The following is a 14,048-nucleotide window of genomic DNA, read 5'->3' on the forward strand; positions in this document are numbered from 1 at the left end:
GGAAAATGGGCGTTTTTTTATTTATGCCAGATATTGTGACTAAATAGGCAAATACATTTTGAAAGGCTTACATTTTAATGACATGAATGAGATTACCAAAAGGTGTGCAGATACCTGATTGAGTTCGGGACTGTTCTCTCCTGCTTGTTTGTACCAAGTAACTGCAGCATGTCTGGATCGAGGAAGACACTCCAGGTAGGTGCTGTTACCCTCGGCAACCAGCATCACTCTCTGCTCTGCCTCTACCTGCAGCCCAGCTGAAACACAGGAAGATAACATGTGTTTCAGATGAAATCATCATTTTAATATTGTCATATAATGTTTAGATGTATTTTTTAAGCTGGAAACCCAAATAAATCAACTTCACCCTGGAGAACCCAACAATTGTCTTCAGGGCTTTAAAGTTAATGAAACACTTTTTGTTTTTGTTTGTTCATTTTGAGAAGCAGCAATAAACAGCAGCCAAATAATAAAAACAGAAAAGAATTCCATAAAAAAAACAAATTAAACAAAAAAGGGGGTCCATTTTTAACTCGGTGGGTTTTCCAGGGTTAAATAAACATACACAAAAGTTTAAAATGTTTTGAGACCAAAACTTTAGCAAAAATTTTACATCTGAACCTTAACTTTGCATTTGAAGTTCTACATTTTTCAAAAAAATTCTACATCCAAACTGAGGTTTTCCTAATCAGACAGATAGGTATGTGGTTAAGCTTGGACAACATTTTGAAAATATAGTTGGAGCTGCCATGACTGTAAAAAAAATCCCCTGACAGGAAGTGAATTTTCTTCTCACCTCCCTGTCGGACACACTGAGTCAGTGGATCTTCGTCTTCTCCTAAGTGACGAGCGTTTCTCCTGAAGAGACACAAAAATCCCAGTAAGAAACTGCACAGAGAAAACAACAACTATATCATCTCACACAGTAAGCTAATTTTATAGAATCTGTCTAATGGTGGCGCTAAAGAGAACGACTTCAGTCTAATTGAAATTAAAGGAATAATGCTGTCTCTGGCATTGATTTGCTTCTAAACATGCTACAGAGAAAATCAGCATTCCAGCAAACACATTAGCATCAAGAACGTCTTTAATCACTAGAAAAATGTTTAAAATGCGATCAAATAGATCTAAACTGAGACGTAATTTGAGCCACATTTGATAATATCAACATATGTGGTTTAAATTTAATTTTTAGAAGATTGATGCCACATTTATTCCATTCACATTCAGACCTCAGTGAAGGAGTTCAACACATATTATGGGAGATTCCCATTACACTGTGTTATCTTATCAATTATCTAATTTTCTTGCGCACCGGCGCACGGAGGGCATGTAGGGGCTGCAGGCATGTCCGTCCCAGGTGCAGTAGGGATCTCTGGCCAGGCAGCACTCAGCACAGGCCTGGCCGTACAGCTCACACTGGTACAGAGCCAGTTGGGACACGCCCTCCTTGGAGCCCACAAACAACCACTGCTGAAAAGGGGTGGATTCAGGAGGGGGCAGAATGAAGGACCGTCAAGAAAAAGAAAGGGAAAGAGCAGAAAGAGGGAATTAGTTTCGATGCAGAGGATCAGCGGAGAAACAAAACTCTTATTTGCCTAAGACGTCCACGCAACTCCCATAGGATACTGACAGCAAGGGGTCATGGGGGGGTCATGTTTGTGTGTGGGAATGAGAAATGTGTCGATGCTTCTGTTTTCATCAACCATGCTTGGTGGAGGGAGATTGCTGTGGATTTTCTTTCTCTTAGAGCACAGACTATTTTAATAATGTATGTGTGTGTCTGTGTGTGTGTGGGATCTCTTCATCAATGCTCTGACTGAGGGGTAACCATAGCAACTGGTGATGAAGTTGTCCTTGGAGACACATGGTGGGGAGATGAGTGATACGTGTGATGTTGTGTGAGCTCGTGTGTGTCAGCAGGGGAGTTTGGAAGTTTGACAGGGAGTTCCTCTCATCATTTACCTTCTTCTTTGAAAGTTCCATTGCTGTCACTGGCGCTCGGTGCTGTGAGACACAAAAAAAAGGAGAAGATTGTAATTTTATACTGCAAAGACTAGAATATGAAGGTGCTATACACAGACATAGGACAGCTACCATTTACCAATTTAAGATTTGGAACAACTAATTACTTAGAAAAAAGATGGTTGTAAAAAGAAACGTCTTCATTTCATTTGAGTGAGTGTTTTCATGGAACATTCTTTTCAAAATTAAAAAAAAGAAAGTTAAACCCTGGGTTCTGGTCACACAAAGTTGAAACCAAATGAAAGGTTTTTAAGATCTAAAGCTCTAAAGCTTTGACACTTCTGTAACTCCATTTAAAATCATTTTAATTTCAATCTATAATTAGACTTCCATAAATAAACTCATTCCTGTGATTTATGCATTGAACCATTAGAAGTTAATTTTGTCACAATGAGCTGCAAACCATTTGCATACTACTTGAAAAAGGAGATGGCTTAGCCATCGAGGGACAGAAGTGGTGTTCAGAATTTATGGGTCACTTCTTTTAATCAATCCAACCATATAAACTGAAAAAAAGATTAGACTTCTATAGTAGAATTGATAAAATAGTATTGTGTAACTTTGACACAATTGCTTTATCTTTTGTGTCAGTTGTGATAGTGTTTTATTAAACCTACTTGTTTTACCTTATACTACTCATACCATGGTTTGGGTGAATACTCGATTCTGATTGGCTGCTGTCAATCAGTCAATTGAAGGCAACCCTAATTTAATTTTTTTTGATACTTTGAAAGATTGCCCTTTCCCTTTAACTGTGCTCCGCTTTGCGACAGACGCTTCAGGCTTCTGTGTCGTCTATTCATTGTTGTGTTGGGTGAATTAAAACGTTTTATGTAACACCAGCATTATTCAGTCGATCCACCATTTTCCTGCTCAAGAAAAAAAAGCCATTTTATTGCTTGTGGCAATAAGAATTGTGCTAAGAAGACTGGAAGAAAACAGCAAATACAAAAATGCTCAAGTAAGGCAGTTTCAGATGGTGCGCGGATAAAATGTGTGGTAAATGTGTACTTTATTGTAAAAAGATAGTTGATTTAATTTGTTGACAAGATTGCATTGAAGTTCAGTACTGTTTCTTGCCCTCGTTAAATCTTTGCTCACTAAATGGCATCACTACTTTTCATACTATAGTAGAAAAAGTTTACTAAGAGTCAACCAGAACCCTTATTATGGTTATCCGCACCCCTATCACTCCAAGTTTCTTGTAATATGTCATATTTTATGTTTTATATGTTTAAAAAATTAAAAAATCAATGTGACATTTTGTATAATACCAAGTCAGTTTTTTGTACCTGAAAAACCTGCATCTGCTCCAGAGTGACCTCCTGACCCTGTCCGTGTTCTCTGGGCAGATGGATGGCCTTCAGCACAAGACCAGAGTCTTAGAAAGAAAAAGAAAAAACATTTTCAGTCTCATCTTCAGGCTTATGATTTAAATGGGTTCTGTGTTTTTACAAAACCTACCTGTTCCGATGAACAAGACGTCATACGTGCTATCCACCGCCTCCACTCTGTCCACCAACAGTTTGCTGAACTTGTAGCTGATGCCAACTCTGACCAAGAGGGGGCGCTCTCCCAGTGGAAGCACATGTTCCTATAAAAGTGTAAATAACATTAGGAAACTGCACCACATGATTGCTTTTCCACAGTGTCAGCCAAGCTGTTCTCAACCAAAATGACAAAGGTTTCATGTCCCCAGAGACTTCACTTATTCAATCCCTCAATATAATTAAGTTCTTTGTACAGAAATAGAGAAGAATGACTCGGTCAGGGATAAAATAGATCACAGTGTGATTAAATTAAATGAATGTATTAAAGGATCAGCTGAACCTGCAGCAGCGGGTGAGTCCTGCTGAAGAAAATAACGTCGTCAGGATACTCTCTGGTTGAGCTGTAACTTCCATATGTGCTGCTGGGACACTGGGGGTAAAAGAACATAAAGAGATGTAATAAAGCTTTTAATTACTGCTTTTATGGAGCAAAATAAAAAACAACTTTTTATGACTTCTGTTATTAAATCTAAGACAAAATTAAGTCTGATTTGGGGGAGAAAGGTCTCTCTTCTTTTTATTTAAAGGTTTTTCAGTAAAGAGTCCAGTTGAGAAGATAAAGGCTAAATTCACCCCAACCCCTAAAAGACTATATAGTGCCCAGTGATTTTAACCCTATGTAAAACTCCAGTGTTGACATTATTTTGACTACCGTAACTCTTCAACGTTTATGTTCATACAACGCCTGTTCCATTAATGGAAAATATCAAGTTGAAATCTAGAGCTGGTGCACCCACTAGGTCTGCAGCTAGGGGTGAGTGTGTGGTGCCTTACAGGCGTACCAATTTGAGACAAACTGTTCTGTCTGTTATGACCTGTAACATCTGGAACACTTTACCTCATGTCCAACTTTTCTTACATTTAAGAAGCAACTTAAAATCTGGACACATATCACATTTTGACTGTTTAAATCACATGTGTCAATCTCAAGGCCCGCGGGCCAAATGTGGCCCACCATGTCATTTAATGTGGCCCCCGAGAGCACAAAGGTTTTTAATTTATTAAAATAATAATTGGTTTGTATTTATTCATATCTAGGGGGGATCTGACTTGAAATATCAGATTGGGCTTAAACACTGTCCACATAACCTAACCTGACAGAATCAAATTTAAAAGGATTTATGCTCGAGTAACAAGCAAAAATATGTTTTCCATGCAACTGTAATTGTCACTTTAAAAATTTATAATACAAAAATAATAAGTTATTTAACATTAAAGAGTAGGTATATTTATTTTTCATTACATTTAGTTACATGTATACATTATATTTGGCCCTTTGAGGACAACCACTATGCTGATGTGGCCCTCAGTGAAAATGAGTTTGACACCACTGGTTTAAATGGTTTCATTATAATAATTCATCATTTGATGTATTTCCTTGATAAACTGTGCAGAGACAACTCTATTTCTAAAATTCAAACTCTTACTGAATTTTGTATTATTGCCAATTTTTTTGTCGATTTTATATTAGCTTTGTAGCTAACATTGGCTCATTTATAGAATGCCCACTGTTCCTATTCAAATACATATTAAGTGAATAAAGAATTACAACATATTCTGAATGAAAGAAAAGCATGCTTTTGACAGTAGTAGTAGTCAATCAACGTAAATCAGCTGATTCTGTCGCGGAGAAAAGCAGCTCTGCGCTGATATGCAACACTTTTCATTAGTAACGTGTTGCACAACAGCGTAAAACCGATTTGAAAAGTCACCTTTCTCCAGAGAATCCGATGATTCAGGTCAATCGCATACAGGGTTGAAAAGATGATGCTATGTCAAAGAGCATGTGTCATTCGGGTGTCACTGACGACATCTCAGATTATAAACTTTATTAATTTAATTCGGACTTGCTCACATGGGATATATGACGTCACCCATTTGTCAAAGAAAAACATAAGAAATGTGAACATTTTACGAAGACTATTTTATGAATCCACTGTGTTCCGATGATGAAAACGTATTAAAAAAATTTTGAAGAAATCTTTTTTAAATGACCAATTGCTTCCGCGCAATGCATGGTGGTCTATATTTGCCAAGAAGTCAGTCAACTTGGACAGCCCAAAAAAATGGCTAATATTGTGCACTAGTGAGTAGTGGGAGAATTCGGACAGAACCAAGAAACTGTCAGGGGAAGACACTTTTGAGTGTGAACTTACGGTTCCTGGGCGTGGATAGGGCACTTTTCCTGTGAACTCTGCCCACTTATACTGAGGCCCCTCTTTATGCAGGAAGTTTCCTTTAAAAGCTCGGACCACATCCTCCATTCGATAAACGCAAACAGCTGAGCCATTCAGGATATCACTGTGAATAAAGCAGAGGAGCCAACATCAAGTTTTACTTCCACCTTTACTCATAAGCACTAGTATTGGAAAAGTCAATGCAATTTAAGAGCTCCTTTGATATTTTGATAAGATGCTTTTGGGTCTTCAGGCCGTAGGTGTCAGACAAAGATCTGACTAAAAAGATGCAACTCATTTCAATTTGTAATGGGAAAGACATGAATTAGCTTAATGTGAAGCCTTTCAAAATCCACATTGCATGATTGTGGGTCTCTAGTTATTTGTGTTTCATTAAATGTGCCACAAAACGAATGCAGATTATGATGAAGTCTGAAGGATTTCTTGCAAAGCGTTTAGTAAAAACAGACACAAGTCTTAATGATTCATGGTGTCTCTCTGGGTTCACTTTAGTGGCACACATGTTTTTGATAGTAGATTCACCGCTACAGTTTTACAAAAAAAATCAAACTTTATGTAATTCTGTTTATTTATAAAGAGCCAACTTACAACTGAGGTTGTCTCAATGTGCTAGATAGAAAACAACTTCACAGAATAAGATGAAGAGCACAAAAGCAACAGAAGTAGTTAGAGCAGATGGCAAAGTGACAGCTTACACTCGTCCAGCCTTCAAAATCTATTGAGTGTGAATAATCATGACTGTAAAGAGACACAAGCTTCTATTCAGAGAGAATGACCCCTCGGCAGCCTGCAGCTCTGCGGTTGTGACCCCACCCTGAGTGTTGGTTTGGATTTTGAGTCCAGTCTTCACTGAGATTCCAGGCACAAATTCCAGAAAACGGACCGACACCCTGCTCAGCCTGGACAAATGTGTCACACTGCTGTGTGGCAACTGTGACGTCCTGCTCGGTGTGCCAACATCAGCCTGGTGAACGACAGGAACTTTGATAGGTATCTATTTAAATCCAATCAAACTTTGTATGTAAAGCACACAAAGTAACACAAATTGCTCTACATAGTTACAATTTTTCAATTTCAGACCTTCACCAAAAAAATACAATAATAAAAATGAAATGATAAAACACACAATGACCACAACACCCTTGACCCCTACGCACACAACATAAAATGATTTAGGTCCAACATGAAAAGTAGTAATCTGACTAGATATTGGAGTAGGGAAAAGATTTTTTGGGAAATTGTCAACACCAGCGACCTCCCCACTCATATTCACAGAAAACTCTACCACAGGACCCCTCCCAATCAACACAAGGAGCCAGACCCAGAAGACCCCACTGTAAAGACCCTATTTACTGAGGAGGCTTCATCACTGGTGTGAAGGATCCCAACACTTGAGTTACAACTAATGCAAAAGGAATATATTACATTAAAAAGTAACATTAGAAATTAATAACCAGATACATAAATAATGGATGGATGTAAAGTGGCTGAATAGCGCAATGACATCTTTCCAGTGTGGGTCCTTGGGACAAGACCCTTTAAACTACTGTAGCCACAAGGGGGCCCAAGTCTGGGTCTCCCTGTGCCAGTCTCCAGCACAGACAAAATACAGGGTTGCGTCAGGAAGGGCATCCGCTGTAAAACTCCCTGAAAAAACCCACCTGCTGTGGCAAGGAATATGCTGAAAAGTGAAGAAGATCCAGGCTTTTCTAGCTTTTCCTGCCGGCTGCATTACAGATTATCACCTTTTTCAGAACCAAATCAACTTCCTACAATATATACAATGTTTCCCTGTTTCTCTGACCATCAGGTTATCCTATGCATCAGTCTTTGATATTTAATCTTTTTTATCATCTATACTCAGTAAAGTTGAACTCTGTTAGCAATCCATAAGTGTCCAACAGTTTTTGCATTTAGCCCACAGTACTGCACTTGTCCTTCATGACAGTTTCATAATGAAGGCATTACAGTGTTAAAGTAGGGGTGCAGCCCATGTTCTGAACTGAAAGGATTCCATTCACGAGTCACAGTGACACAAAACCACACTGCTTTGTGTTTCTCAGTGTAACAGTAGTGTGTTTGTGTGTGTGTGCCACATCACAATGACCCACGAGACGCTCATATGTTGTCTCATCACAGATGACTATTATGCAAAGCAGTTCCAAAGAGCTAGTTTTTTAGTATGTGTAGAAAACTATGAAAAAACATATCTTTTCATTTCTAAAATGGTGGTAAAAGAAGTAATGAAATCTTGGCATCCAAAATAACAAGTATTACTTAATAAAACTTAATCAAAAGTTTCATAGTTTTAAAGATTAAAGATTTTTGGTGGACTGGAAGGTAATTGTTGCTTTTAACTAAAATGTATCGTTTTTGTATTTCTAGCAATTAAACAATCTTGTTTCATTTAAGAAATAATGTATTATCCCTTGGCATTTTTTATTGACTTTATGAAATGTGCTATATAAATAAAAGTGGGATGAATTTGAATTAGTCATAATTTTTCACAAGGTTTCACACCCACGTGAGACGCCTGCCAGCTCAGCAGGAAGTTTTTGTGCATTTTTCTCGTCTTAATATATATTTTTTGTGGCAGTCTATGTTCTTTTCCCTTCACTTGACGCTTAAAGCTTCACTCCCCTGAACTGTAGCATCGGCAAACGCCCAATCTAAATTTAAAGTAGCAGATAAAAACATTCAAACCAACCGAAAAAACCTCTAAGAAGGAGGATTTCAAATTATAGGCCGTCTCTTTCTTTCACTACATTTTCAAACACACAAGCAATGATGCAAACAAACTACACAAAACTTTGTTCTAAACCTTTTCTGTATCACAAGGGGAAAATACCTTGAAGTGGTAAACAGGCCATAGATGAGAGGATTCTTCTTGTCTTTTCCGTTGAGAATAAAGATGTCCTCTGCAAGGAAAAGATCAAAGGAGAAAATGGGGAGAAGAAACACAAATGTCAGTTGAAGGGCATTCAAATAAAATTCTAACAATACCTGCTTGGTACCTGTCTGACTGTACAAGTGTGGTGTGCAGGGCTTGCAGGTACTTCATATTTATTAGGCATGTCTCTGTGCGTCTGTGTTACATGCATGCATCCATCAGCCTGACTGATCATGACTGCACGGATGAATGGCTGCTTGCAGTGAGCATGTAGCCATTAATAACAAGCTGCAGTTGGTGGGATGAGGGCTGAGTCGGCTGCCGGAGAACAACTCCTGCTGTCATGCGCCGCCATCGCGCCTCAGTCATCATTCTGCATTTCAAAACACTGCACTTTATTACATCTGCTGCATATTTTCAGCCCATCTGTGGCCCCTTATGCAGCTCATGCAGTCAGTGAGATTCTGATGATTTTACATTTAAAAGTTGATCATTTGCTTTGGCATCCATTTAAACTTCATTCATTTTAGTGAAGCAAGTCTTTTAACTTTAAACTTGAACCCTTAAAGAGTAAAATGCAGAAATAAAAAATGAAAGACCCACTCTGATCATCTTTTAATCTATTTTCAAGTGGTCTTTTAATTGTGATGAAGGGGTTGTCAGCCAAAATCATAACAACTGTTATGTTCTATAGTTTCTGCAGAGCGGCAGGAGTTCATTAGAAATCTGCCTCTGAGTTGTGGGTAGCATGGGTTGGCATAAAAAAAGCTAAGCTCGCCCCCCTTCCCATCACCAATTACTGAAAGCTCTGTGTTTATATGCTATTCTTACAGCTTCTCACACCCTCAACCTATGCATATATATGTGGGGAACGAAATTGGAGTCATTCAGGCAAATGGTAAATGGTAAATGGCGTGCACTTATATAGCGCTTTTTACCTTCTTTCGAAGGCCCAAAGCGCTTTACAGTCACAGACCCATTCACCCATGCACACACACATTCACACACAGGCATACAGTTTGGAGCCAGATGTAAGCTCGGACGGGAAAAACAAAGACGTACATTTATTTGTTTGTAAGCATGCGCATCAGAATGGAGTGAAGCAGCAAGCTTGTGGCCCACACAGGATATTTTCTATGTATTTTCTATATAACAATCTTTTTCAAACAACTTTTTTTTTTTGTCTGCTCCTGATTCACACTGATTTGAGTAAAGAAAAACTACTCAGAAATGCAATTTGAAACCTTGTGCTATCCCTGGCACTTTAACATTAGGAGTTGGGTCATCTAGACCCACTAGACAGGGCGCTGAACCTTTTTTCTTCAATGATTTGTGATCTTCACTGGTGTCCATGGATTACATGAAATCTTCTCCACCTTTATCCACCTTTGTCATGGTAGGGAGAACACTTCAGTGGTCATCTTGACCCCATAGGATTGCACAAGGGTTATGCTTAATTTTCTTTATACATGTCCTCCTTTGAAATACACAGCAAAATTGAGCATCACTTTGTAATTCCATTGTTGCTACTTGGAATTTTAGAAAAGTTGTTAGGAACAGCAAAAACATCTACATTTGGTAGTAAAGTAATTCAAGGGGAGAAAATGCCTTATACATTGACAAGGTATGGTAAGAAGAAACATTTTAATTTAAAAAGTAATATTCCACCTGTTGCTAATCTAATTCTAGGTAGCTCTGAAATTAAGGTAGTGTTGTTGGAAAATTGTCAGCAGGCAAGTTTGAGCTGGAGTTGGCTCAAGCACACAAGCAAACCAACATTACACAGGGAGGAACAGGCTTGTCTTGTAAACACGCTGCACTGTTTATATTTTTTCGTAAATCATTTTCAAAGCATGTCTAAACATTTATTTCTATTTTTATTTAAGAAATCTCTGAAATGTCTTTGGGAAGATTGCATAGTGTTTTTCTCTTTAAATTAACAAAGCCCCTGCTGTCCTTCATGTGTTTTTTTGTGTAGCAGCAGCATGTTTGAGGTTATAACAGAAAAGAGGTTCTGCAAAAGCCTGATAAAAGGATAACTTGCGTAAACTCCAACAGTCTGGTGATAAATCAGGCTGCTTAAACAGTCTATTGGGATAAAGCTATATGAAGCTACGTGCTCCTATAGCAAATCTTTATTATTATTATTATTATTATTAGTATTATTATTATTATAGAAATCTTTTTAGCCGATGCTCGGTCAACTAATCAAAAAAGTTGAAAGATTATCAAGAATTGATCAAAGTTTATGTTTATCCATTGCTGGTTAGGAATAAATTAACTACTTTAAAGCATGTAGTACTACTCAAAAAACAACAACAAAAGATTTCAGACTAAAACTGTAAACTTATAGCCTAACTCAAAAAATAAAAAGACAAACCAAAAATAACCCATAAATCAATGTTAATATAGATTGCATATATAATGCACATCGTTGAGCATTGTCTGCTTATAGGACTATAAATTTGCGCTAACTTATGATTTAATACGCCTTTTGATAGTTAATATCTACTTTTAATGCATATTATGCGGTGTGAGAATTATGTGACTGCAGAGCAGAATGATAAACATTTAACTTAAACAGAAGCCCAACCCTAAATTGAACAATTTAGATATTTATGCACTTGGATGTCTTTGGGGATGATTTTCTAAATTTGGATCGGAAACGATTATTTTCTTTTCTAACATGCATCTTCCAATTATTTTTGCCATGCACCTTGTTGCATAATGTTCTTCTTTGGCTGTTACAGCCTGGAGTCTGCTTTGTCTCTCTCAGTTTATTTAATTCATACTCACTCAAAGGCTTTTGTCTTCTGTTTGGCACAACAGTCCCAGATAAGACCTGGGAACGTTTTATCTTCCCATCACAACAGCAGAGAACAGCGTATTGTTTTTCTTGGCGGCATGTTGTGATAAAGTAGAAATACATGGTTCGGGTATGGAGGCGTTTGGTAAGTTACTGTAAAAGTTTTTAGAAAACTCACAGATGAAAGTTTCAGACACAGACTTTGCAGCTTTACAGGTTATAAATGGATGTTTACAACAAGCCTCCTCTCCCAGTCTGAGGCGGAGAAGTTGTTGTGGTGACGGAGATGCCCAAGCGTATCCCCGTTCCCACATTCTTGTCGTTCCTGCTGCTTCAAGTGGCCACCGTGAAACGGGGGCTCGCAGGAGGGCCGATCTCATCTCATCACAATCCCGTTCGCCACACACAGTGACAGATTCAGGGGTGCGCACACAACAATGACAGAAACACAAACACGTCCAGCCACATTTGTGCACACACCATCGCCAACTGCATGGCAGCAAGTAAACTCTCACACTAATGAACTGCCTGTAGGTCCACAAACACTCACTCAGGAGGGAGCCGCATTCCTTCATATCACTGCCTATTCTTCACAAATTTTATCAGTTTTTGGCTTTCAGCTTCATAAATTTTGTCTTCTTTGCATTTTTTTCCTTTGCTTGCATTTTTATAATGTCTCTTTTCTTAAGATCTTTTTTTTTTTACTCCCGAACATTATTTGCAGCAAGTTGTCTTTCCGGTTCACATCTCCCAAAGAATGGCCCCCCACTCCTCAACTCCTTCAGTTAATCAAACTTTTATTATCTCTTCTTTCGTGTTTCTCCCCCTCCACTTACCTTAAAGGTTTTATTATGTTTGCTTTATAACTCTGGATGATGTATAGGTTCAGTGCCCCGTTGTTGTATTTAAAGTTTTGTGAAGGAAGGTAAGAGGCACCATGACAACAGGGTCTTTGGTGAGATTTATAGTTACAGAAGTGAGTTTTATAGCTGCACAATCAGCCTGACAGAAGATTAGTGAAGTGCTGCTGCAGCTGGTGTCTCATTAAACCTGATGGAAGTAATGATTAAATGGTGGCAAGAGGAGACAGCTGATAAAACCTGTGCATCCAGATGGATGGGCAACCTCATGTTAGCCAGAGCTGAAAAACTGAGGTGGAATGGATCCATAATGGTCTGCTTCAGGAAGACGTGTGGAATGTGGTGTTTTGCTAAATGAAAGGAAAACAGAAAATAGAAAACGCTTGTTACAGGAAAGTGAACTGACTCTCAATCGACCTATTTGGACATTCTTTTTGGCTTCCTGACGTACTTTAAAAGTTAGCACAAAAGTACAGACATTGGTGTTTGGTAGATTATTCCTCCATCCGTTTTTAGAAGCAGCTGAATATCTTTCAGGGTCACAGGGTTGCTGGAACCCGTCCCAGTAACTGTTGGGCAAAGGCAGGTTACATCCTGAACAGATCACCAATCTGTTGCAAAGGCCACGCATGGAGAAAATCCACACATGCACCGGGGGAGCATGCAAACTTTCACACTATTGCGTTCCAGCTGGGATTCAAACCAGTGCCATCTCACTGTGAGGCAAGACTATTTACCTGTCAAGCCCTTGTTTGCAGGATTATTTGATAGTAATTTGCCAAACAGCTTATAATGGTGTAGCCATTGGCTTTTGTCTTGAGCTTCTTGTCCTCTCAGAAGCTGTCTGTCCTGTTGCATGTGGTCAGCAGGGGCTCCAAGAATCAACATGCCACAATGCTTTCACACATCCATCTATTAGTCTTTTTGGGATCTAGTGGCGCTATGAGCTTAATATGAACCTTTAACTATTTTTAACCACTCTTCAAGAATATTGGTAATGTAAATCTTGTGTGTATCTGTTTGTGTGCATAAGTCCTGTGAGATGAATCTTTCCATCATTAATTTATGAATATACTTTCAACCTGTTAATAGTTGTGTGCAGACTGTTTTTTGTTGTGTAAACTAAGTCATGCAATTTACTTATGACACTCTTGTGTTTTTACATTGTATTATCGAATGCTCCCTCATATCCCCCATTCTAACCCCTTATCCCCCATCTCTAACATCCCACTGAATCTCACTGTCTCTTCTTTTCTTCCATCCGGTCCAACAAGGAACACTTAAAAATATTAGTATCACAAATAAACCTTAGCCTCGAATACAAGAGGGGTCCATAAAAATATACACTCTTTTTGTCTGAAGATCCATAAATCCCTATTGAAACAATAAAATATGTCTAACACAAGAGGCCTTCAGCTCTGATGTGCTTGCTCAGCTGTTGGACAGGATGAGTAAAAAAATAAACAAATACTTTATTTGTTCCAACTACCGTAACTCTTCAACTTTTTCCGCAATTATTGTAATCCCAGTGGGTTCTTAAGCAGAGAAAAGCAGCACTATATTTTTGCTAGTAGTAAAATATCACATTTGTCTACTAGACAGCCGCATCCTCATCATCAGAATCAGTTGCATCAATTATGTAAACAAACTGTTATGATAGTTCAAAGAAAATGTATTATTTAGTTATCGCCAGCAACATCTCTGCTGTTAAAGGGTTAA

The 14,048-nt window shown here is 38.4% G+C and overlaps 1 protein-coding gene across 4 annotated transcripts in view; it reads right to left on the bottom strand.

Moving 5' to 3' along the window:
* The window catches only part of sema3h (sema domain, immunoglobulin domain (Ig), short basic domain, secreted, (semaphorin) 3H), a 76,935-nt gene that overhangs the window by 5,490 nt on the left and 57,397 nt on the right, over nucleotides 1-14,048 (bottom strand). For 2 of the 4 annotated variants that reach the window (XM_078949577.1, XM_011476831.4), the window contains exons 9-17: nucleotides 8,622-8,691; nucleotides 5,732-5,876; nucleotides 3,856-3,945; nucleotides 3,490-3,619; nucleotides 3,318-3,406; nucleotides 1,966-2,007; nucleotides 1,316-1,470; nucleotides 797-858; nucleotides 115-257 (exon numbers count right to left, since the gene is read on the bottom strand). In XM_078949577.1, coding sequence (XP_078805703.1) covers nucleotides 115-257; nucleotides 797-858; nucleotides 1,316-1,470; nucleotides 1,966-2,007; nucleotides 3,318-3,406; nucleotides 3,490-3,619; nucleotides 3,856-3,945; nucleotides 5,732-5,876; nucleotides 8,622-8,691 — 926 coding nt within the window. Of the gene's footprint in view, nucleotides 1-114; nucleotides 258-796; nucleotides 859-1,315; nucleotides 1,474-1,965; nucleotides 2,008-3,317; nucleotides 3,407-3,489; nucleotides 3,620-3,855; nucleotides 3,946-5,731; nucleotides 5,877-8,621; nucleotides 8,692-14,048 lie in introns of all 4 variants that reach the window. The other 2 variants (XM_078949576.1, XM_004070605.5) reach the window with 1 other exon arrangement.

Source organism: Oryzias latipes, chromosome 7 (genome assembly GCF_053564925.1).
Source record: "Oryzias latipes strain Hd-rR chromosome 7, Olatipes_Hd-rR_3.1".
NCBI classification, from domain to species: Eukaryota; Metazoa; Chordata; class Actinopteri; order Beloniformes; family Adrianichthyidae; genus Oryzias; species Oryzias latipes.